The 27141-nt window shown below is 34.5% G+C and overlaps 1 protein-coding gene across 2 annotated transcripts; it reads left to right on the top strand.

Moving 5' to 3' along the window:
* Nucleotides 1-646: 646 nt before the first annotated feature.
* LOC146168283 (uncharacterized) lies at nucleotides 647-26429 on the top strand. Of its 2 annotated transcripts, none has more exons than XM_083383319.1 (6): nucleotides 647-793; nucleotides 870-1696; nucleotides 15915-16059; nucleotides 19428-19671; nucleotides 23203-23358; nucleotides 24123-26429. In XM_083383319.1, the coding sequence occupies exons 1-6, from the start codon at nucleotides 703-705 to the stop codon at nucleotides 24310-24312; spliced, it is 1653 nt and encodes a 550-aa protein (XP_083239445.1). In that variant the 5' UTR covers nucleotides 647-702; the 3' UTR covers nucleotides 24313-26429. The 2 variants fall into 2 exon arrangements, with proteins under 2 accessions (XP_083239445.1, XP_083239444.1); XM_083383318.1 differs by having other exon boundaries at nucleotides 15915-16074; nucleotides 19413-19671.
* Nucleotides 26430-27141: the final 712 nt, after the last annotated feature.

Below are 27141 nucleotides of genomic sequence, written 5' to 3'. Positions count from 1 at the left end.
TACCTATATATATTGAATAAAAAACAATCATATTTAGTTAAAAAATATAACGGTGTGTTATAATCCAAGTTAATAGAAATTGTTTGCCGAAATCACACAGTGAAGGGCAACATGCCACAGTTTGCATGATACCTTTTGGCTGAATAGATATGCACAAGGTTTATACATTCATGCATTCATGAGGCGGACACACCATTTAAATTGATGTAGGAGACAAAAAGCTCACACAAGATTAGTACATTGCTCGATACAGTAATAATTATCTTGATGATTTTGGAAACAAATTATTAAGGCAAGTGACTTTACTGTCGAAATCTGCATAAAAGTCACAAAATAAATTAATCCAGTTTTAAAAAGTTGTTTTGGTTTCATTTATAACTCAATGACCAAAATGCAAAGCATGATAGATTCATGTAAATGACAAAATTACGTAACTATATGGATTAGCAGTAAGTATGTAGAATGTAGAATCTTTTAATGAAATACAGATTGGATTTGTATTCAATTCGACCATTTATATCGTTTTTAGTTTTACTACAAAAGGTTGCACCTATTTGTACATACGAGGCAAGTTTGGTTAAAAAAAAAGACATTTTTTTGTGTCTTTAGAAGAAAAACGTTTTTTTGTGTCTTTAGAAGTATTTTACTGAGGAATAGAAGATAAGCCTTATTGTCTCGATTGTGTGTTTTTAAAATTACCAAATGCCTTTATTTGGTAAAAAGGTAAAAACAAAGTTAGTGGTTCCTTTACCTGGTAAATATGTCAAGAAAGACACTTCAAAATTTGTTAAAGGTACCTTTATTTTGTTATGTTTAATGTACTACTGCTGAGATACATTTATTGGATACATATATACATTTATTTTAAGGAACCACTACCAATCCTGGTATTATCAGACATGGCCCTACAATACAAAAACGGACTAATTCTACACAAAACGTTTCAGTTGTTGGCATAAGCAATACGATACAACCTCCAATTCAATCATCTAGCAATGTTGGACCTTTGGATCTTGGATATGTCAAATATAATGAAAGACTAGTTGGTGGCCCAATTGGGTTAAATCCTTTGCATTCCAACAAAAAAATTGTGCCACATGCTGTTGGTAAGCCAATACATACTGGATCGATGCCATCACTGAACTATGCTACAAGGGTAAATGAATTTAGCTCAAGAGGTGTTGGATTTGACAATAGCTTGTCTGTTCGGAGTATTCCAGCCGTTGTGGAACACACCAACCAGCACACTACAACTGAGAATCAAATTTATCAACATCATCCTCACCCAAGGTTCCAATCAGTCCCACAGCCAACAAACACAAACATGGAAACTGTGGAATATATTGGCCACAATTATATTAAACCAAGATCATTCCCAATTCCAAACTCTTCAGGAACAGTAATTAGCAAGTCAGTGCCAAAAGTATCTAGCCAACAGCAACAGCAGGGTACTATGTATCATCACCGATCTAATGTAAATGAAAATTTTGTACCCAAGCACAATGTTCAGCAAATTAAATCAAATCCAAGCATCAGTGTTTCGAATAATGAGTCCAAAAATATAGAGATGACATCTCAGAATTATGGAGTGCATGTTAACATAAGAAGATCAATGGAATCCCTTAATTCCTATCAACAAACGACTCCACCAGCCACTCATCAAGTTGCAGACAGAAGTAGTGGTCATTTTCCTCAGGTATATATTCAACTATTATATTGTTTTTAAACTTGTACAGTTTTTTTTATAATCACCATGTTAAGCAAGTGTGGGCAAATAATATAAGACTACAGGCCCTTATTAAATATCATATTCATTGATTATAATGTGGACTCTTAAGTCGCATGCTGTATATTTTTCTTGATCCATGACAAATTATGTCTAACTTCAACTAATTATTTGGTTAAATCTCTTATAATACATAACTCTTAATTACAACATCAAATTGACCAATGTAGCAACTCTGTAGAAAAGTCTTACACATTTAATATTGCGTTAAACATTACAACAATCTATGGTTGCAGGGGGAAATAGTTATGTGTAAGCAGTAAGGATGTTCAAAGTAGAGTCCAATGGGATTCTATAATTTTAGGTTTCAAATCTAGAATAACGAATCCAGAATATCGAATCCTAGTATAGTTTTATTAAATTATATATTTAACCTCCATTTTGCTTGGGGGAGGGATCAACCTTAAAATACTCTACCGGGCCAACAGTCACAGAAACAAATCCTAAAACGAGTTGCTAACTTGTGTATATTGTAATAAAACAATAATCTTTGTAATGTCTAACATTCTTAACAACTGTCATTTGAAGCAGTTGTGTTAACTGTAATACATTCTCCAGGGTTGTTGCCAAAACTTTTTTTAATATTTTTACAATATAGTGATTACAATGCAATACTATGCAATGAACTCTTTTAAGCTCTTCAGCAATTCGTTCCTGTTTTTTAAAACATGTTGTGTGTCAGTTACCTTTTTGACTAATGTGTAGGGATGCTCAAAGTTGAATATTGAATCTTTGGATCCGAATCCAAATGGGATATGTATCCAATTCTGACGTTTATTTGGGTAATTGGAACCAATATAATGTAATTTTTTACCACCGATGGTTGTGCCTGATTGTACATATACGAATGGCAAGTTTAGATAAAGGCCGGTAGCAGTGGCGAAAAAATTATTGTGCTTACTTTAAATGTAGCCTTGTAGTGCAGTGTCATTGTTTTTTGGGCACAGATTACTTAGCGTCTTGCGATAAGCTTTACCTATTAATCAAGTGTCAATCAATCGTTATTGGGCGTGTGAGTTCCAATTTGCCAGGGGAGTTCCAATTTCCTTAAATGCATTAAGTTGCAAAAGTAACATTCCCTTGGACAAACAAAATGCGCTACAAGGTTACTTAAGGTCAACCAGGCTGGCAGAATCTTGCCAGCCTTTTGGTCATTTTTGGCATAAATTCTTTGGTTTTTTGGTCATGCCCCAAAACTTAAATGATGTGTTCGTCAAAGGAATTTATCAACCTTGCCATGTTTAGGCGACAAACAAGACTATTAATTAACCTTTTGTTGCCTGAATTTGTTTCTATAGGCTAAAAAAATGTTTTTTTCCTCCTTACACTGGTTTGGCCCTAACTTGAAGAAAAAAAACAAAAAAACTTTTTGTTTTTTATGTAAAATGTGTTTGTCGCCAATTCGCGACATCAGGAATTCGAGGCTATAAATAGGGGAAAGTGGGGCAAAATGAAAATGTTGGCAAAGCGGTGAAGTGAAATACTAGGCCTAGTTGGTGCATAATATGGATTATTGCTGTCACTGAACGCACTTTCGTCACACTCTCCTACGTCATTGTTTGTATTTGGAGAAGTTTTTTCCAAAAAATAAGGTTTTTTTATTTGCTAAAAACATAAAATAAGTGAATTTATTCGCAGGTAAATTTGTTTTGGTGATTATAATACAGAAACTTACATATATTCTTCTTATTCTAACCCATTTTTTCCCACTCAATTTCCATAATTTATATATTTCCAGCAAAGTCTAAATCCCACCATGTTGTCAACTTATCATCAGCCACTAAAATATTTTACTCTATGTTTCTACTTTTCCCATTTTATTTCGCTTATGAATCACTTTCTTTTACTCTAAAATAAAAATTTGCATGTCTTTTAATTTATTTCCAACAATGCCTAATGGTGCAAATTCGCAACGAATTGCTTGGAGCCCCCCTAGAAACCTTTTTAAACCAGCAATTCAGCATCTTTCATGGCTTAAGTATTTTTTGGAAATAAATACAACCTCTCGTCTAAAAGTCTTGTTAAAAGTATAAGCAACTAACTCGAAATGCAAAAAAAGAGGACATTTGGACATTTTTGAGCGTCCTCGGAGGACCATTCAGTTTTCTAAAGAAAAGGGGACAAATCCTCCTAAAAGAGGACATATGGTAGGCCTAACTTATACTCTCAGTGCAAACCAACTTAACTATTACAATAAGCAAAAAAACACCAAAAGACAACAGTTCAGTAGTCGATTTACTTTAGAAAGTTGTTTACTAGTGACTATAGGATGTTCCTGAACTTTCGTTCACCCTTATTCACCCCTTTTGGTTGGTTCACCCCTGCAATTCACCCTGGGGTGAACCATTCACCACTTTAAGAAACACTGCTCTATACAAACACATACATATTTTTAGAACTAAAGATGCTCGCCGAATCTTTGACTTTTAAACACCTGAAAATGTGCTTTCACCAAATTACTTGTCAGACGAAATCAGGCTAAAACGCGGTCGGGGTTTCCCCATATAAGATTCAGACAGAGTTATTGAACGGCGCTAAACGGGAGTTCAGTTTGTGTAGAATTCATGGCAACAGGAATTACGGCAATAAGTATATGTTATCGCAGTGAATAGGTTTAGGTTGTGATGTGTCGCAAATTGGCGACAAGCGGCATTAAAGGGTTAAGAAGTAATTTGTTTGTGACATAAAGAAATACATATGGGGTATGCTGAAGTACAGCCTGGGGGACTAGTGGTGCACATGTCTACTTTTCTTACTTTAACACTGTTACATAGATAAGCCGTTTTGGGGTGAACTCAGTGAACACATGCAGATTCAGAATCAATTTATTTTTGTGCTTGTTTGCAAACATCGAAAAACAAAATAACTTAAAGAATAACACAAGGACAGCGAAAGGACCTTTCGGTCATCGAGTCAAGCTGCCCGTGCAGCTCAAAATCAGATTGAAAAGTGAGAAAAACATTCTTAAAATTGGAAAAAAAAAATTATTTTGAATTGGGATAAATTTTTAATAAAAAAATACTGGTGTGTTATAATCCAAGTTAATAGAAATTGTTTGCCGAAGTTAAAGTCATACAGGGCCATTCCATGTCAATTCACACAGTCAAGAAATTCAACCTCTCCGATTTTCCTTGAATTTTACACACCTTTTCACTATTCTATATAATGAACACCTGCAAATTTGAGCGTAATTTGTTGACAAACGCCAGAGTTATGAAGCTTTTAGTTTGGGGGGGGTCTGCCAAGGGGTGCAATTTTTCTATTTTGGACCAAGTTTGACGCCCTATTACTGCTAAACTAAATAAGGTAACAACCCAATTTTTTTACAGGTGATAGTACTTCTACCAAATATTAAAAAAACAACATAGTTTACATTGTCACTCTAAAAGGTCAATGACATTCAAAGTTGGCCTTTCCGAGCACTCGGCTAAAATTTTCCCTAATTTTGAAACCTCGTCAAGACCCCATTTTTAATTGCAATTGGCTAAAAATGGGTTGAAATGTTGTTAAAATTTCAGTACAAAATATTGAAGGGGTTGGGAGATATTCATTGTGAAACCTGGGTTGAAACGAAAAAAAGCAAAAAGTGGGGTCCTTTTATTATTCCGGTTACCCATGACCCCAATGAAAATTTGCACTGAAATTTTGTCCACATATTTACTAAGATATGACAAGTCTATCATGCAAAATTAATTCATAGTTCTCAATGTTTTCTGATAGAAATTCTGTGTCAAATTTGGACAAAACTGCAAAAAATTACAAAAAAAATTAAAATGTATTTGTATTTCTGTTTTTCACTATTGTTACCTCACAAAACACAAGTGTTATACTTGATAACTGTAATGTACAAGTGTACAACTTAATAACTGGACTTTTTCTATTTTTTGCCATATTACTGTATAATTTTTAAAAAATTCATGCATTTCTTGCCAGGCACGCTGCCACATTCCTTGTGCTATGTAAAACCTTATTTTCTGTAATGGCAAAGAATTTACACTAGCAAACTAAAACTCACTTTTATACTATTTAAAATTGTGAAACAATAAACATCTTGATTGTGATATAGATGCTGACATAATTACATTGCCAAAATGGGACTGGGCAAGAGTTTTGAAAAACTAAGCCAATGGGGGTGCGGCACAAAAATTTGAGAACCCCTAAATACAGGTTGTCAAATTTTTAGTTTAAATACAATATATATATTGTTTAATGTTATAAACAGTTGGATGAAGACATCAGAGTTATACCTTTTATAATAAGGTTCAAGCAATAGCCTTATAGTGATCAAACAAACTTAACTGAGCATCTGAAAAGCCTAGATGACTTTATTGAACCATTGTGTGACACCTTTTTCGCTTCGAAGACTCATCACTTCATTAGTTAATCACAATCAAGTTACTTGAAACAAATTAAACATAATTTAGCTGTTGATGAAGTCGTAATATTACTTGATATTGCTGAGAACTACTCATTTATTGTCCAAGATCGCGTGGTGTAGGGGTTCGATAGTAATCACTCAACAATCCTTCACCCTTTTGAAATATACTACAAAAAATATGGAGCTTCAACTTCAAAAAGCTTGCTTGCAATATCAGATTATTTGAAACATTTAACAAGCACAGTGCATGCATTCATTGACCAAATAATTCCAATTATTATCAAATCACTTGGTTATCGGAAAAAAAGGATCTTTTTCAATTATGGTGATGCTTTACAATACAAAACCCACAAAAAAGTATTTTTGCAATCATTCGATGGATTTTGGAACTGAAACTGGGTGGCATTTCTTCTTGGTAATTCTCATGGGAAAAGTCCATGTAATAGACTTAGTGGAACCACCAAAATATTAGCTGCATGTGTAGGTCTTCAAGCAGAAACCAACGACCAAATTTTATCAATCAGAATCAAATCTAAAAGCCACATATTGGCCTACATTTGTATCATTTTTCGGCAGTTGTGATTGACCTTGCAAAAGAAATATCATCTGACAGTCAACGCATTTTTAAAGACTGACATGATTGTGGAATGAAGCTATGATGTGATCTTGTGCCTGTTATTGTTTTACACCATGCATATCACTTTTCCAATTCAAATTTTGTGTTGAGGTCTTTAATTTTAGTTGAGGAAAGCCAAATATATTAAATCCCAGAACTGAGATCTTGTGCCCATATTGGAAAATATATTGTGGTGTAAAAATTTGTTTGTTGGTTGCACATGCAAAAAAATCTTTTAGTGGTTCCACCAATCCCATCAGATTTAGCTATGTCCAAATGGAACCATTACACGGCATCTTGGACAACTCAGCGAAATCAAGTAATATTACAACTTCATCATCAGCTAAATTCAGTTTATTTTGTTTCAAGTATCTTTATTATGAATTTCTAATGAAGCAATGGGTCTTCAAAGCAAGAAAAGGGTCACACACTGATTTAATAAAGTCATCCAGACTTTTAGATGCTGAGTTAATTTTGTTCTATTAATATAAGCCTATTGATTAAACTTATTATGAAGGATAAAAAACTGGTGTGTTCGTCTAACTGTTTATAACATTTAACAATATATTGTATTTAAACTAAAAAATTGACCACCTCTCATTTAGGGGTTCTCAAACTTTTGGTCCACACCCCCATTAGCTTAATTTAGCAAAACTCTTGCCAAATGTAATTATGTCAGCATCTATGTCACAATCAAGTTATTATTTAACATTTTTGAATTGTATAAAATTGAGTTATAGTTTGCTGCTAGGTTTAAATTCATTGCCATTTCCGAAAATAAGGTTTTACATAGCACAATAAATGAGAAAATAAGGTTTTACATAGCACAACAAATGGGGCAGTGTGCATGGGGAGAAATGCATGACTTTTTTGTAAATTATACAGTTATATGGCAAAAAATAGAAAAATACTCCAGTTATCAAGTTGTACATTACAGTCACAAGTATAACACTTTTTTTGTGAGGCAACAATTGTTAAAAACACAAAATACAAATACATTTTTTTTTTCATTTGTTATTTTTCGCTTTTTTGTCCAAATTGGACACAGAATTTCTATCAGAAAACATTGAGAACCATGAATTAATTTTGCATGGTAGACTTGCCATATCTTAGTAAATATGTGGACAAATTTTCTCTGGGGTCATGGGTAACCGGGGTATTAAAAGGACCCCGCTTTTTTTTTCATTTCAACCCATGTTTCACAATAATTATCTCCAAACCCCTTAAATATGTTGTACTGAAATTTTTGCAGTTCAGAGAGAATCCTATAAACAACATTTGAACTCATTTTAGCCAAATCCAATCAAAAATGGGGTCTTGGCGAGGTTTTAAAATTAGAGAAAATAGCTGAGTGCTCTGAAGGCTATCGTTGGATGTCTATGACCTTTGACCTTTTAGAGTGACAATGTAAACTATGTTTTTTTGTAATGTTTGGTAGAAGTACTATCACCTGTAAAAAAATTGGGTTGAAATTTGGGCTTATTTAGTTTAGCAGTAATAGGGTGTAAAACATGGTCTAAAATAGAAAAATTGCGTCCCCTCGGCAGACCCCCCAAAACTAAAAGCTTTATACCTCTCGCATTTCTCAACAAATTCTGCTTAAATTTTCCAGGTGTTCATTATATAGGATAGTGAAAAGGTGTGTAAAATTTAAAGAAAACCGGAGAGGTTGAATTTCTTGACTGTGTGAATTGACACTGAATGGCCCCACAGTGAAGTGCAACGTGCCACAGTTTGCATAATACCTCTTGGCTGAATAGATATGCTTGAGAGACACAACCTTAAATTTTTTGCGTTTACGTAGATAAAATAGCTAAAACTATAGTTTATGCCTTGGATGAAACAGCATGGCCTAGTACAGGGGAACTCCAGTCGGCGATGAAGTACTTGGCGGGCCGGATTCCTGATCGACATAGTAATTGTACTGCTAGGGCCTACATGTTTTGTCGCATAATGACGGTTAATGTTGTACTCTTTAAACACGGCAACACTTTCATTGCACAGCAAACATACTGCTTTCTTGCCGATTTGGGTGAAAAAGTTCTTAAATTCGCAACTTTACGTTTTTTGGGAAAATCCAAGGGAAAATATTGATTGTAAATCTAATTTGGAAACAAAGCAACAATACCTAAAGCAGAAAAATCAATAATACCATAGTATAACACCAATGACATAACAAAGCCAAATACGCAGCAATACCACCACAAAATAAGAACTTAATCGTCTAAATAAAAGACATAAATCTGTCGATTCAAGTCATAAATTCTTCGGAATAAGGCCTTAAAGGCCACAATAACGCCTGAAACTGTAGGACGAGGGTATGGGACGATCTGGAGCCCTGGGTATGGCATCGGCCGTTTTGGTGTTGATGTTTGGGCGATGGCGCTTTTGTTTTGGCACCTGATTTCTGGCCCTGTGTGGGGTTAGAAAATGGGTTATGGTTGTAGTTATCAGGGTTAGTGATGGTTAGGTAGTTATCAGGGTTAATGATGCTTAGGCAAAATGTATTATAGCCGTGATTTAGGTCGTTACTACGACGGGTTTATGACTTTTTCCGATTTAGACAGTATTACAACTGATGTTGTTTTTATTTCGATCTTATGGCTATTTTCGATCTTATGGCCTCTAGTTTTAACCCAGAACACAGAACTAAAGAGTAACTAACAATCACTATTATTTGACATAGTAATCACAAAGTAGTGGGGGATTGCGGCAGAATGTTCTGCGGGCCACATTATCATGTAAGACCAGAAACTGCCTGCGGGCCGCTCAAAATTCCATCGCGGGCCGGGTTTCGGGCTGTACGTTGCCTGCCCCTGGCCTAGTACATCCTCGTTATGTCCATGCGAATGTCATACCTGTCTATAAACAGGAATAGCGACTATCATGATTGCTTTTTTAAACTAAATAAAGAAGTACTTGCCAAATCAAGTAAAACTGCAAATATACAACAGTTCAATCGAAATTAAGTACTTTTTAAACTAATAAACAATCTATATGCCAAACACTGGCTTTTCCCTGCTAAACAACGTGCTACGTACGTTTTTCAGAATGGCACAAAAAAGTATTTCGTCTGGTAACCGGTGTTGAATAATATTCTAAAATTATGCTTTTGCGACGAGATTTAATGACATCATAAATGAAAAGGTAGCTAGGCCTACAAGTCTTAGAATTTTACTTTTAAGTGGTGTGATAGGTAGGGCAGTGGTACAGCAGTTTAGGCAGCAGTTTTGGCTGCTGTACCAGGATACAGTAGCTGACAACATTTTAGCAGTAAACAGCAGTACAAGGTTACTGCTGTTTAGGCTACAGCAGAATAGGGTGCGACGAAGGCATCATTGTTTTGCGAAGTGGTTGGCAATGGGAAAATAGGTGCGCAGTGCATTCGACACTGTGATTAAATCAGTAAAGCTGTAAACAGGTGTGACCAACACTTTGATCACATTTCACCTGGTCTATCGTGTTATCTGTCAATTTTTAAAAGAGCGTTCTTTAAGCAACATTGACAGGACTAGACCAAAACAACCATAAACCTTGATAAATTGCTCGAGCAGATTGTTTCTGGCACAAAGTATGGAATGTGATATCGTATAAATACAATGCATTTTCAAAAACATTTTTTAAATGCTAATCTAATTTTAGTGTGCAGTGTCAGCATTGTAGTGCAGTGTCAACATTTTTTGGGCGACCAATTACTTTGCATATCTTGATAACCTTTGCCTAATGATTAGGTATCAATCAAGCGTTATTGGGCGAGCGCCAACGTGTAATGACAGGTGCAAAGTTCGCAATTTCCTTAAATGCCTTAAGTTGCAAAAGTAACATTACCTCATAAAACGCTCCAGCCTTGGACAAATTGCGCAACAGCAGAACATATTACGTTAGTAGAAAAGTATAACTGACGTACAACAATATTTAAAAAAAAACAGGACAGAATTGCTCAAGAGTTTATTGTGTAGTGTTGCATTGTACTTACTATATATATTGGAAAAATATTAAGTTCGGCAACAGTCTGGACATTTATTACGGTTACACACAATTGCTTCAAATGACAGTTGTTAAGAATGTTAAACAGTTAGGAGATTATTTTTTTATTATAATACACACATGTTAGCAAATTGTTTTGCAATTTATTGCTGTTTCTGGTGGGCCTTGTTGGGTATATTAAGATTAATCCCTCCCCCAAACAAAATCAAGATTAATCAATTTAATAAAAATATATTAGGATTCAATATTCTGAATTTGTTATTCTAAATTCAAAACTTAAAGTTCTAGAATACCCTGGGATTCTACTTTGAACATCCCTACACAGAAGAGAAAAATCTATTATTGCTTGGCCCAGGACGTTTGTAATAAATATTTATCTATATGTACATTGGACGAGAAAGAGCAACTAGCACTTTCTTAAAAAGGGGGCGTCTAGCACCTTCTTAAAAACCCATAAGGCCTAATCCAGGGATGGCAAACCTTTTTCACAAACACAACCTTATCCTTACAAAATGCACAAGTGGGTCATACTGTATATTTAAATATGATATGTGATAATTTTATGCGAAACTTTGCTGATGCGTCGTTATAAGTGTTATTGTTTGGGTTGGTAATTCAAGGTTTTTAGACGAATGCCATCCCTGGCCTAATCCAATAAGGTTATTTGCAGAACTTGGCTTAAAATAGTGCTGGTGAAGCTAGACATACTTTATGAGCGCTTTTAGACATCCTGACTTTCTGGCAGGGCATCAAATGCCCTAAGAATTTGATCTAATTACACTCACAATTAGTGTGAAAACTCCATTTCTGGAAAAACTATAATTAATATATGTCGTCAGTTGCAAAGTTAAGATACACTAAAATAATGTGGGAAACTTACAGTGTGGGAAGTGTCCATTCGCACCTGAAGATATTTAAACTGACGAACTGTGAGCCGCAAAATATGGCTCACCAATGTAAATTATTTAGCCTTTTTACTAGCTGGACAAGAGATTGTTAATCTCTTTGTTTTAAGGTAACTCTAAAAAAATGCAATTTTTTGCGCTTTGCGATTCTTATGTATCTGGTGAGCTGCGTTTTGAGGGAATTTTTTCATCCTAAAGGTGTCATGCATACCCTGAATCTATAGACAATATAAGTTTTCTTAATTTTGTATATCTTCATTCATTTACCAGCCATCCTATTTTAATTAGATCCATTTTTAGTGATAAACAAATAAATTGTCAGTTAAATTTTAATACGGGACGCCGAGACATTTAAAGTTTGGCTTTGATACGCTCCTGGAAAAAAGTTGCCAAACCATGGTCAAGCTTAAAGGTTCATAAAGATTTTGTGTTGAGGGTTAAATCTTTTTGAACACACAATAAGGCCTAAAAAGCAAAAATACCTAAAGCAAAAAATCTATAAAACCATAGTATTAAGACCAACGACATAATACAGCCAAATACGCAGTAATATCCAGTACAGCATAAGATCAAAATCGTCTGAATAAGACCTAAATTCATCAGAATAAGGTCTAAATTCATCAGAATAAAGCCTAAATAAATCGGAATAAAGCCTAAATTCATCGGAATTAGTCCTAAATTCATCGCAATAAAGACTAAATTCATCTGAATAAAGACTAAGTTCATTGGTATAAGTCCTCAATCAATCGGAATAAGGCCTAAATTCATCGGAATAAGGCCTAAATTCATCGGAAGAAGACCTAAATGGCCATAATAACGCCAGAACCTGTGGGTAGAGGGTATGGGACGATCGGGAGCCATCGGTCTGGCATCGGCTGTTTTGGTGCCAAGGTTTGGACGCCATAGTCTGACCGGCACCGTTAGTGCGCCGCTGTTTTGGAAACAGATTTTTGGTCCTGTTTGGGGTTATTGGTAGGTAATGGGTGGGGTTAGAAAATGGGTTAGTGTTGAAATTATTAGGGGAGTTAGTGATGTACTTAGGGGTGGGGTTTGGGGTTAGTTAAAGTGTTGTGTAGGCCTGATTCTGACCCTTTAGGTCTTATTCTGACGGATTTAGGACTTATTCCGATTTAGACGGTAGTAATACTATAAGGTATTAGTCCTATTTTGGCCTTATTCTGAATTGTGTTTTATTCTTACATTGGTGTTGTTCTTATCTCGTTCTCATTGCTGGAGTCCAAATTTGAACACTCTCAAAAGAGTGACTTTAATTGGTCTTTATTGTCCCCTATAGCTGCATGCAGTTAAGCAAATATAATCTGCTTTTAAAAATGAAAAGAGATCAAAATTGCAGTTAAAAAACGCATCTTGCTAACAATTAGTAGCACAAGCCATATAGACATCGAGAGTGAACTTGGCATGATGGAAGCCTGGAAGGTTTGTTAAACACTTTAATCAGTCTTTGTAAACTACAGATATTTAGTAAGCAATTATTGTGTGATATTTTTAGACACTCGCCCGACTGGCAAAGGGGGATTTTATTTTAATATCCATCCTGAACACATAGACAGAAATGTATAGGACTGAAAACAGCTGAAAATACTATTAGATATTACAACACAACCTATTAGTTGTGTTGTAGTGACTATGCTCATGTGACGAAACCGTTTTTTTTTTTGCGCATTAGCAAAAATCAATGCGTAAAGTTTTTTGTTTGTATGTTGCTTAAAAGAATGACTAATTTCTTCCCTTGTTTGGTTGTACTTAGCTTAAAAGAATAATTTAAGCACTCTAATGTATGTAGGAGCTCGAAAAAATAAATTGAGCACTTTTTTGTGCCTGTAGCTTAGAAAAGCCAATTCAGATACTTTGGTATGCACCTAGCTTAAAACAACTTATTTGGACACTTTTTTTGCTGGTATTTACCTATAAAAAATTCAACTCATTTGTTTACATACCTAAATTCCCTTCCAAAAATGATGATCACATGGGCTACATGATTGCCCATTGAAAATCTGAAAAAAATGCGCACTTTTTTTTTGTAAAAAAGTGTGCAAAAAATGCACTTAAAAGGAAAACTTGAGTAACTTATGTTGAACGACGAACTGTTATTACCCTGTGTGGTAACATGACACTTAGGCCACCTTTTAAGAGAATCTGCTTCAGTTAAAAAAATGTCGTTGTTACACCAACATTTGATATTAGCGCAGACAGCGAACAGCAAGAAACATAAGGTGTGCCAAACTTGATGTTTTTAGTGAGAAAAAAGAAAGAAGGCTTGACTTAGCGTTGTCATTTATCGAATGCACACTTGCCAATCAGCCTACCTGAATGAATAACATAAGGCGAAAGAAAAAACATATCCTCTGTCTAAGGTAGGTCAAACAAGAGACTAAAAACGGCGTTTTGTGTTTGATTTTGGTTTTGCATTAGCTTGAGACGCGGAGTCCGCGGACCCAATTACATTTAAAACATTGCCGCTTTGGTCGGTAAGTTAAACCCTGACAAAAATGAACAAAAAATGATAATATCACTTCCGAAAAGGAGGGCGGGGGTACAAACCCCCTGGATACGGCACTATTTCCAAGGGGTCCTGTCCTGTGCCTGGCTTCCACTCAACAGAACTAAAATAGGGTGGATATACGGCATTCCCTTTTTCTTGCAGTTCTAAGCAAAAAGGTCTAAAAAAGTCTGACCTTTAGACTTTGAGGTCTTGGACAATTCAATAATTCGACTTAACAAATCTGCATAAGAAAATTAAGTTTAATACTACTTGACCCACCAGAACCGAGACGCTAACCATTACCCTAACCCTAATGATTTGCGTTGATTTAATAATTACATAAACGCTTTAGGTCCAAAACATCAATTTGTGCCGTAACAATCCTATAATACCCTGGACGAGAAAATTATCTTATGCCCACTCGAGTTTGGGCTTTTTACCAATGTTCAAGAAATATTACATTACCACATATTTGGATTAGGGTTCGGGTTATCGTTTGGGTTTGGGTGGGTCATATGTTGTTAATTTTATCTCACATTTTTTTTTATTTTTTGTGAATTTTCAGCGAATATTTTAAATTCATTATTACAGGGAGTTAACCTAAAAGGCTGAATTAGTGCATTGCCACGACCTCAAGGTCTAAAAGTCAGGCTTTTCTGCCCTTCGATGCCCTAATTGTCGTAAACCTTTTTGCTTGGAAATGCACTAATTTCTTGTGGATCAGGTAGGTTTTCCACCTTTATTATTTAGTTTCAAATTTTTCAAAATTGTTACTGCGCATGCTGACGCCGGACGCTGGTAGTTTTCTGTCATATTAATTGAGTTCCAACTTAAGCAGAATAAACCGGCTAGTCCCGAGCCCTGGTAGTTTTCTGTCATATTAATTGAGTTCCAACTTCAGCAGAATAAACCGGCTAGTCCTGAGCCCTGAATCGACTCTGCATGCCTGTTGTCTACCAATCATCACTGCCCAGAATAAATTACACTCATAAAAAAACATTGGCTAGCCACTCGCAAACTTCCCTAAAAATACTTTTTACACAATTCACTCGACCAACCTTTCTTTTTCGTGCATCTACATTGTTCTAAAATGGCAAGACAGTGTGTTTATCCACTTACCTGGGTGAACAAATCGAATCACCCGTAACTTTTCTTGTCCGCCACTAACTTTTCATCAAAAAATCCCATGCAAAAACAACAATAAAAGTCACTTGAATTGGTGGTACTTCAAACTATTTATCAATCCTAGTTTGGTTGAATTGTCAAAGTTGTTGTTCGCTCTAAACAACCAAACCTTTTAGTTTTTCAAATACACAAAAAGATTGCAAGCAAGTTATAATATACTACTATGGCTATTAAAATCAGAAATTAGAATGTGAACAAATGGCCAGTTAATTAAAAGTGGAATGTTGTGGGTAACCTTTAAAATAACTTTTGTGCGTTTATCATTCCTTTGTTGTAGTAGTTAGTCAAACAAAAATGTGGTAATTTGACGTTAAACATTTATTCACAAATTAACTGCCTTTTTGGCATGCTTTACAAATCCAGCCTTTTGAACACTTGATGCCTAATAAATCCCTTACGATAGAGCCTAAAGTAATTATTACCACTTTTTTAATTTTAAAAATCTATTTGAATATGTGTAAATATAGTATTAAAGAATACTATAGTTCTTGTATTACTAATTGTTACCTTAGCCATATTTAAAAATGTGTCTTTATGCTTACTAAATCTATTAGACACTCATTCCTCCCCAATCATCTCAAGTTAATCCAATGATGTCACTTGCTTCACCATTGGATAATTCAGGACACAATTCAAATCACATGTATTCTAATCCAGTGCTTGTAAGAAGCCAAGAGCGGTTGGATCAACCTGCAATGAGTAGCAAATTTATTGGTATGTTATTTTGTAATCTAACAAATTTCAAGCTCACTTTAATTTGACTATTATTTTACGAAACAGCATTGCCTTTCAAATGTATTGAATATAAATTAAACATATATTTTTTTGAGGAAAGATTTATCAGATTTGTAATTCAAAGTTCAGGTTTGCACAATTTTACCAGCATTTTGCTATTCCAATGTTTATATTATGTTGCTTGAGTTTAACAGACGATATGACCTTCTAAGCGAACCCTTCTAAACCATTTCTGATTATAGTGCATGATTGGAACGGCTAAAATAGATTTTATATCACACCATTTTAATGTGCAAGTTTTCTCCTGCATTGTATTATTATATATGCAAGTTGACAGTTTTCTTCAAGGCCTGTAGGGTCAATTAATTTCAGGCGACCAATTACTTAGATTTATATACGCATTATGTGTCAATTAGATATTGTTGGGTTAACGGATATTTCTAAGAAAGGTACGCAAAATTCATAATTTCCCTGAAGGCAATTTTCTGGCAGTATAGGGCACCGTTGGCATCTTGATAAAATATGCCATATTTATTAGGAGTAGACCTCATATCAATATTCAGTGAGTTTACACATGGCATAACTGCCAAGCAATATAACTGATAGCATTTACTTCTGGAATTTTTTTGCAGCAAATTATTTTATTGCTTAACAGATCACATTTTTAGCCAAGTTAATGAAAGTTTTCCAATGCCTTCATCATATTGCATGCCCATAGGCACCAAACTTTCAAAATTCCAGGGCGTTTTTTTTAATCAGTAAAAAATGTGTCAGCTATCAGCAATAATCACCAACAAAATGTAACAAATCTTGGAAAACCGATTCAGCACTTCCGTGTTTTATCATTAAAATAATGCGTAATGTGTCTCTGTAATTTTCGTTGTTACAAATGGCAAATGCGTGCTCTAAAATGATGAAGAGCAACATAATGATCTCTGTCAGTGAACAATATAATATTTCCCTGATACACGATTATTATATTCCCAATACTGAATGGTGAAGCTTTTAGTTATTCTTGCTGCCAATGTAGTAACATACCTGCAAATCTGGCGAGCATAGCGAGCGCGAAATTTTTTGTGGTCGACCTATCCGTATTATTTTTTAATTGCCTGAAAGTTTTATTTTCACATAGGCTTCATTGTTGCGTTATCTTTAAAGTTCTAAATGGCAAATTTGTTTCATGTTGGTTGCGATTGGAAGCTTATGCAAACTTTTTTTTCTTTATGAGCGATGGAGCTTGATAGCGATTTTTAAGATTTAGGAATGTTTCGTGTTTTCGTCACACGAAGCAGCGTGTAAAATGGCATATCAAAAAAAGTAAAAAACAGGTTGACAGTTCTGTCGGTTTTAGGCTCCGTTGATAGGTTAACGCCCATTTTACCAGAAGAGGTTTTAATCCAACAGAACTCATCAGCCTATAGGCTTTACGTTGTTAAAATACCTTAAAAATATATGGGGAACCGCCTCATGGCCAGCTTGTAAAAAGATTGCAGGCTTTATGTTATACATAGGCTGGTCGTATTTGGCGAGTTTAGTACTTCGGTTTATATATCTGCTAACAAAAACTGTCCCACACTGTAGGTTTCACACATCAACCGGTATAGCGTATCTTCGATATAATCTTTTAAGTGGAAATTGCACACTAATTCCAAGTGCGACTTAGTCAAATTCCATGGCGTTTTGACACCCACCAAAAAAAACAGGGCATCCAAAAACGCTCTGCACACCCACGTTCGGCACCTATGTGCATGCCAACTATATGGCTCCTAATTAACACCTGGTTGAGGCATTCCAGTCATGTGATTTCAATTGCATGCAAAGCGCCATGGAATTGCCATGTCAGTACAGCCTCTGTGATGTATCAATCACAGAATGTTGCATTTTGTTGTCCGCAAAATTAACTATGCTTATCAACAAACTTGGTGATTTTTGTAATTTGAATCCTCCAATTGTATAAAGCGTGCAATGACTCTGCCTGTTACAACTGCACTCCTTTTGGAGTTTGAGGCTAACAAAAATGTTCAGTAAAGCAACCTGCGGTGAAGATCTCTTGACCAGCTTAACGCTAATGAACTTTACAACAATAAAATATCTCTTTGTTATCAGGCCTGTTTGAGATTACTTGAGTCGGTGACAGGTGAACTGCCAAATGAAACAACTGTAACAAGCAGTGACTAGGTGGTGGTGGCGATAAATACCAACACTTTTTCTGAGTTTAGCACCAGGATTCCGTAAATTATTGTGTTTATTGAAGTTGTATTTACCAGGTGCTATTAAACTGGTATATAATGTGTTTATTGGAGCGATTTTAGGGGTTAAAAAAGGTGGTACTATAACACCAAAAAATTTTAATTTGTAGAAAAAGTGAACTCGTTGCACCTGTGTGTGTGGGTGTGTCAAGGGTGCCCTCTGGCCAAAATTTATATTTTTGTTTTAACTGGTTTCACGAGCCACACAAAGGTCTCGGGCCGTATATTTTTAATTACCCTGCTATATAATTAGTTTTACTTTATTGGTAAAATAAATAATTATTATTATTGACTTTTCAATGTAATGCCACCCGGCTACAAGTCATAGCTGACTTGTTCGACTGCCTATCAAACCGTATACAAGTATTTTTTACCCATGGAACCATTTATCTATATGCTATGATATTGCCTACTACATACTTATTATGATCTAAATAATAATAATTTTCCGACGCCATTAACCTTGCAAACCAGTACCACATAAAGATAAAATGGTTTAAACCGCAAAACGGATTGAAAAAGCTACTTTGTTGGACAGATTAAGGATAGAGAGATTCTCATCTGATTCAGTGCCAGAATCAGAGAAACCAAAGAACAAAACAGATTCAAATCCGGCCTAAATATGCATGTAAACAGAATTGTTATGCTTGGTCAAAAGTAACTGTTATATACAAATGTGCAAGGTTAAAGCTGTTGCAGCCTACCTATATGTGTATGTTTGAATTATGTCTTGTTGTATATATTAAACTTTGATATATGATGCTTAAAAGTGAACATGCTTAGTATGTTTTGTGACATATGTATTGAGGTGTAATTCTGTTTCTGTATTAATATGTTAACTTTGGCACTTCACAAAGGGTTTCTGGTGTCCCTGAGCTTACATGTGAACCAACAAGCAGCATTATTTATCCATTTTATGATAAATCTGCTAATGTTTGAGTGTGAACCAGTCAGCCATGTGCACAGTGCACAGTGTTTTAAAAACATGCCTGGGAATGCAGTTGGAAGTAAAATACTACAAATGAATTGTGTCAATGTACATAAACATGATTTTTACTGGTTTTGTAGTTCAACAGACCAGAGATTCACCAAATCCAGCCTCTGTTGATACTGAAGCAAACCTTCCTCCTGGTTGGACAGTGGATTGGACAATAAATGGCCATCATTACTATGTTGATCACAACACTAACACAACTCATTGGACACATCCCCTTACATCTGATAGCTTGCCACCTGGTTGGGAAAAAGTTACATCAACTAAATATGGAACTTATTACTTAAACCATGTGTGCAAGATTACACAATATGAACACCCTTTAGCCCCAAGGTATGCTTTAAAACCAAAAAAAACTATCATGATTATTTTGAAACACTTTTGGTTTATAAATATAGCTCTTCTCTTAATAAATGTAGATAAGTTTGACTAAAAGTTTGGGTGTTGTGGATTACAAAAGCAAATAAAAGGAATGTGTTAAATTTTTTTATCTTACAAGATGAATAGTAGATGTTGACTGTGTGTTTATCTGCTTGAGCCATTACAAGGCAAATATTTCCGATAAGTAGTGGTATAACTTCCAAAGATATTATACTCTGAAAAACTTGGCACGCCAAGTTTTGTGAGGCCACAAAAATGAACACATGCTAGAAGATGAGATAAAAAAATTTGGCCTTAGTTACAGCACAAATTTTTGAAGTAACTTTAATACAGCCACACAATTTTAATCTTAAAAAACAACCCTCTTGTGCAATATCTAAAAGTTTCAAAAATGGGAAGCAATTAGAAGATATCAAGGATTGGCTTAGCAATTTGTTCTCATAGAAGCAAAAAAAAATACCAATTTAAACCAAATTAATGAACATTTTAAATTGGGGTTAAATTTTTGACCAATTTGCAAAGTGGATATTCATATTTGTGCAACTTATACGCAGGCCTGCCAGTAACAAAAAAAAGATTTTCCAGAATAAACCTAGAATACAAATTTATTATTTTATCTGAAAGTATTTCTCACTTCTCACCTTCCAAATGTAAACTATGAAGTACTCACATGCACAGCCGGTGTTTCCTCTATTTTTTTTGAACTACCTGTGCAGATGCCTAAAATCTTGCACAAATACCGAAAATCTGTGAACAAAGTGCCAAACAAAGCTGAATTTGCAATACAATTTGTTTGTTTCAGCAGTTTTAGCACTATCAATTTTCATTTTCAAAAGTTTTTTTTTGGTGGATGCAGTTCGGTACAGGATTTATGTATTTTTTTGATTAACATGCAAGGTAGTTAATACACTGGGAAAACGTGAATATAGTCGTTTGCGCATGAAAAGTCTCTAAGTGGAAATTAGTCAAGGCGTGGAACTTTTTACAATGAAAGTTTCACTAACATTTTTCGCTGTTTTTTGGGGCCACTACCAAAAAAGTTTTCTAACCACTGGTCTATTTCAATGTTTGTCAACCTTTTTTCAACTTAGGAACTTGTGGAACACCAAAAGAAATTCAGTGCAATTGAAGTTATGTTACGGTTTAAAATATTACAAGCAATCATAGTTTGAACACGTTATACTTCAGGGTTGTTCCTAAGAAAAAATTTACACTCGCCAGCCTGGCGAGCGGCTATCAATCAACACTCACCAAGACAAAATAACCCAAAAAAATAAAAAAATTTGGCACGCCGTCTGCTAATTGCCGTCCTAGCTCGATCATTTCCTGGGTTATTGTTAACCTGTCTTATGGTTTCTATACGTAAACAGTAGTTTTTATAAAAGTCTGGTCATTGATTTCCATGCATGGATGAACAAATTACCGACCCATAAAGCAGTTTACGCTTTAAACAATGGTTTTTAGCCGAATTATTTTTTACAGTCTTTAGTGAAAAAAATAACACTGACAATTTAGTAGCCACGGCCTTTCTGTTCCATTTTTTTTAAATGCTTGCGCTCTTTTTTTCGTATTTTGGTTTTATGTGCTTGAAGGACATTTCACTGCAGGTTGCCTCACGTTAGAAACAAAATTCAAAACTTACACTATAGTTACTGGTTGAACAGCAAATAATAACAAAAAAAATGTAAATTTACAACTAAACCATTCTTTCGCACAGTTAACCACCATATGCACCAGAGGTTCTGTGCTGCGCTATTAACTTAAAGAGATCGCAACAAGATACTTACGTAGACTAATTGCTATTTCTCAGCTGAAGTTTTTAAAATACCGTAGTGTTCAGTGGACCGTTTCGGTCTCTTAAAACGTCTTAAAAAACACTGCTTACAAGAATATCAGAGATTTGCATTCAAGCTTATTGTTACCGAAAACTGCAGCAATTGCTTATAATTTTCTTATGCAAACAATTCAATAAATACAGAAAAGTAAAATTCTTATAAAATTTCTCGCCGAAGCCACTCGCCAGTCGGGCGAGTGGTTGTCAATCAGCACTCACCCCGAGTGCTTAAGCCAAAACCCTGTACTTTTTTAGAGTGGTATTTGGGTGTTTGAGGAGCATAACTTTAGTATTCGGGCAGAAACTGACAAACGAGCAACACCCACACCTGTAACACTGTGTTTGTAAGCAACAAAAATATAACTTAAAAGTGAAAAAATTGAATTCATTATCTTGCTGCGAGGTTGATAAGTTTTTAAAGGGCGGCTTAAACGAAAATGTTCGGAACAGCTGGTTTAAACTATGTTTTTTCTTTAACTAAGTGATTTCTTGCAAAATTAAATTTGACTAGAGAAATATGCTTTTAAGTTTCAACATAGTTTGAAGAATAGTATATTTAGCTGAGAAATATAGCAATTCAACATGAAAATAGCTATGTAACTCACAAAATAAATTTTCCAAACACTGCTAGCTTATAAAATGCCTGTTCTCAAAGAAAATAAAAGTCATTGAAAAAAAAGCAAGTTATTCCCTAATTGGAAACCTAGGAACTACCTTTTAACAAATTAATATATTTTCAAAAAAATATGCGGCTTTGTTGTTGCTTGAGTTTTTTTACAATCATGAAAAGCCATTTTTAGCATTAAAACACTGAAAATCTTGTCAAGTTTTTTTTTTACATGTCTTTATCAAATACTGTAGATACAAAGCTATTTTAAAACACTTATTTATAAAAAGAAAACCTTTTTTTATTCAAAAAATTCAACCTAGATCTAGGTGTAAAAACCTAACCCTGGTTTAAGGAAAGTCCAATGTAAAATCCAAACAGTGCAGGACATAATTCATGCAAGACGAAACTTGTGATTTTACATTACTGAGATTTAGTTTCACTGGATACTTTCTGTAATTTTATATTTTGTATTACAAACAGTAATTTTTTGCAATTATTTGCTGTTTTGTTGTCAAATGATAGATTACACAGGATTAAGCTTTTGAATTTGGCTGGTATATACTCGCACGACTGGCAAGTACAATTTTCAGTTCAATATCAACGCTTGATTAATCCCTTTCCCCCCGTAATCTAGTAATTATTCAAAAAAACATTTTTCTGGATTTGTTAATCTACATTTAAAAGCTGTGATTCTATTACATCCCTTGGCATAGCTTTAAGTTGTGGAAGAAAGTTATAATTGCAAACATAATCACCAATACAGATAACTAGTCGTTAGTATTTGTATTAATCTAGGCTGATATTAAGTTCTCATATCAAAAATCATGTAACAGTAACTAATCAAAAATCATGTTACAGTAACATGTCAATGTTGTTTTTCATTTTGGATATAAGGGATTTTTAACTCTGGTTTCAAATAAAGGTCAAGTTTAAATTAATTTAGGTAAAATTGTTTTTAAGTTGTGGCATATATTCACAGTTGCTTCGATATTAATATATGTAGCATATGTAAGCTTGTTTGTTTAAATTTGTGTTACAGGGAATCTGTGGGATCAAACAAACAACCACTTCCACCTGCTGAACCTAGTAAACAATATGACACATGGAGACTAAATCAAGTTGTCCCTGCAAACCCTTATCTCAGTACAACTGAAATTCCTCATTGGTTGCAAGTTTATTCCAAAGCACCCCAGAGGTTGTAGCAAGTTAAAATATTGTTACTCTGTAAATCAAAGTACATATTTTTTAAAGTTTTGATCCATTTTACTTGAGTTTATCACAAAAATATGAAATCTAGTGCTTTCTGGAGTTCCTTGTCATTTGAAATTTATAGTTTGCCTCGTGTTATTGAACAAACAAGTTTTTTTCCAACTTGTTAGTCTAGATTTAAATATTTAGCTCATATTTAAATAAAATATTCAATATAATAGTTATTCTGATTTAAATCAGGTGGACTGGTCTATACAGATTAGAAACCACCTTAGTGAAACTTGTAGAATGCACAGAACCTGGACAAATACAAGTGTGTATTATTTTTTTTTTTTGGAACATATCACCCTGCACTGGCAATATGCGGGACACCCTGGACGATATGCGGTGGTCTTAGTTATTAGAATCTATGTTACTTCTATCAGGCATTTGCATGCATCTTTTCGTTTAGCATTTTGTATTATCAAGCCAATCCAAACTTTATTATACTAAACTAAATTTACCTATTTTTTGGTTTAATTTAATACCTGTAAAAACATGTTGTTGACTTATGTCGTAGCCCTTTCTTTGTTTTGTACTTTTGTGTCATTAGATTTAGGTCAAAATCTATGTATCTCTAAACTTAGATACAGGTAATGGCTGTAATATTTATAGCTCAAATTAAAGTAATACATCAAGTTTAACTTTACAATGCATACCATTTATTTTTCGCTCCATTCTTTTTTAATGATTTTAAGTTTATTGTTTTAGGTTTGACAGCAAGCTGCGTTGGGAGCTGTTTCAAGTTCAAGAGCTTGATTGTTTTAGTGAAATGTTAACAATGCTGATGAAGAAAGAATTAGAACAAATTGTTATGTCTTATGAAACAACACGTCAAACATTGGTTGCCGAACTGGCTGAGCGCAAAAGAGTGTATGGACGATATGAGTCCAATGTTTAAATGGCCATGATTTGCTTAAATGTTATACTGTTTTAAACCGCTACACTTTTTAATGAATTTAGGTTATGTAACATAGCATTCTTGCCCAGAATAGTTTGAAGATTTAAGGTAACCCATTTTAGATGTAGTATTATTACTGTGGGGAGAAAGGCTTTATTGACAGTGTTTTAAAAGTAAAACAAAAGTTAGAAAACTATTTTCACTACTAGTTATAAATTGGCATTAATGGGCTGGGTTGATCTAGGATATTTGCTAATTGGTTTACGATTTTTTTTTCATTTACTGTCGAGGTTGTCTCGGGAGGTATCTCAAACTGGTGTAGCCAGAACACTTTTCAAACCAGGTGTAATTAAGAATAACCCTGCCATGGTACTCCAACGTTAAAAAGGAATAGTAGTATTGACCCTGGTTAAGATAATTGATTTCACATTTGGTCTCTTGCCTCAGCAAGAATTTGGCCTTGGCATTCATCCACCCATAGTGGTGGGCAAATTGCACAAGAATTGTCACTCATTGGTTGTGGATGTATCCAGTGTGTTTTTGGTGTCTATAAAGGATATGGGGTCTGCAATATGATATATTTGTTCTATTCATCATTTGGATTGGTACTAACTTTATGTCTATTTTGTGCTTTTTACAGCTTCTCTTAAAATAACACCTCTTTTTTTGTATACAGTTTCAGCGCTTTATATTTTTATGTGTTTATCGCGGATGACTGTTTTGTCATATACTTTTCAATTGTATAGTTTGAAAGTTCTAGAAACTGTGCGTCATGACACCCTTGTAGGTCATTTAAATTTTCAACGGCTTCGTACAATGATCATGTTTTGTATCTAAACTCAAATGTGGTAATAAAATTCTTTCATATACTACTATTCCCTCACATGTACATTTGAATTTTTGTTACCACAAAATCTGCAGCAATTTATTATGATCAATGCAATTATTTTCTGACCTGGCAAATAAGTCAAATTCATTAATGTAAAGGTGGTGCTGCCACGTATGTGTTGGTTTTGTTTCTAACTAATTTAAAGCTTATCAAGGGCTATCCAATTTTTTTCATAAAAGGCCAGTTCGAGGACTGTCTATCGCACCCGAATTGTAAGGACTAATTGTCGTAACCAGATTACTGTCAGGATTGACCAACGCAGTCCGGATATTAATTTCTTATTGTTAAACAATTGTTCAACAAAAATTGTCGCTGGGTATTACACTTTTTTTAAATTGTCGCTGGGTATTACACTTTTTTAAATGAAATACTTTTATATGACATTCAACAAAATTTCAACTGTATAATATTTTAATTAGAGCTGCGGGATCCTTCACCATTGCTTAGTTATAGGCAGACTTTTTATACTAAATTATATTCTAAAATCACAAACCAGACGCACATTTAGACATTAAATTCCCTAATAACTCAGGAAAAATCCTTATATGACAACCCTGGTTTAATGCCATACAAAATATAGGAAAATATTTCCTAATTCAATGCAATGTAATCGTCGACTAACATTTCTATTAAAACAGGCAACATACCAAAGAAGCAACTTTTTTCATTAAGGGCCGTGTATAAACAAACATCAATGACTATATTTAGCAAAAACTGAATAAAATTGTGGTTCAGTTTAAAATTTTATTAAAAGTTAGTTTGAAATTGTATCCGATGTCATTTAAACTGTACTATATTTTCATTAAGTAAAGATGTCACAGCGCAGTAGAATTAACTCTTCTGACGGGATCCGGTCCACGGGCTGTAATTTGGTGACCCCTGCAATAGAGCAAAAATTAAAATCCTAAGAATCCAAAATATCTTTTGACACCCTTCGGAATTAGAAATGGCAATCCAGGATACCACAGTGGTCCGGTTGGTAACAATCTTACACCATTCTCGAACTTTTTTTCTTGCCACGCCTTACAAAAGTTTGCTGGACTTGAGACGCAACAATCTAGGGGACATAGCGAGTTTTCTCTAAAATTTTACACCTAGCCAATTTATTTATATTTTCTGAAAATCATAATTAGTCCGATTAGGCTACTCTTCGACTTTTTGTCAAACTTTTGACATATGAAGAATATATTCATTTAAACAACGGATTGTTTTATGTATTACTGGCTGTGGCTTGACGTCGTCATCGACTTGTTTTTGGTGTTTCATTGACTGCCGGTATTAAAAGTGCCAAAGAAACAACGAGACACTGGTTATTTTGTAAAATTATTCAGTAAACAGTTTTCTTGAAGATGGCATAAAATTAACACATAACCAACATTATCGAAATAAGAAATGGGATAACTGCAAATAACCACCGAAAAAAGACAGCAAACATAATAGCAACAATTAGGTGGCCACTTTAATTAACTTAGTGTTGTTTTTAATATAAAGTAAGTTGATTTTATCGTATGTTACGCACCACTTGATGCTGAAAAAACTAAATCATGGCCGGTAGCCTATAATATTTAACAGCTTGTTCCCACAGTCAAAAATGGCACCCTTTGGTAGGCCTATGGATTTTATTGTGACCTGTTTGTGGCACGAGGATTCCTGGGTTTATGTTTTCATACTTCAATATTTTGACAAACTTACTCTTAAATCATAGCCGGTCTTTTTCAGCATAGCTGTCAATATTCAATAAGCAAATGCTTCTCGTTCTGCACGGTATACCACAAAAAATATTTTTGTTAGATTCGACTATTCTACGCCACTGTAGTAGCCTAGACTAAAATTAAAGTGACGAAGTTGAGAAAATATGTCTTATAAAATGTACTACTTTTTATGACTTTTTGTATGTGAGTAGCCTAACTGAGCGCCTCCAATGTGCACTTAACGAGATA

The sequence above is a fragment of the Ascidiella aspersa genome, chromosome 1, assembly GCF_963924565.1.
Source record: "Ascidiella aspersa chromosome 1, kaAscAspe10.2, whole genome shotgun sequence".
NCBI classification, from domain to species: domain Eukaryota; kingdom Metazoa; phylum Chordata; class Ascidiacea; order Phlebobranchia; family Ascidiidae; genus Ascidiella; species Ascidiella aspersa.
This window is presented reverse-complemented; position numbering and strand designations above follow the sequence as displayed.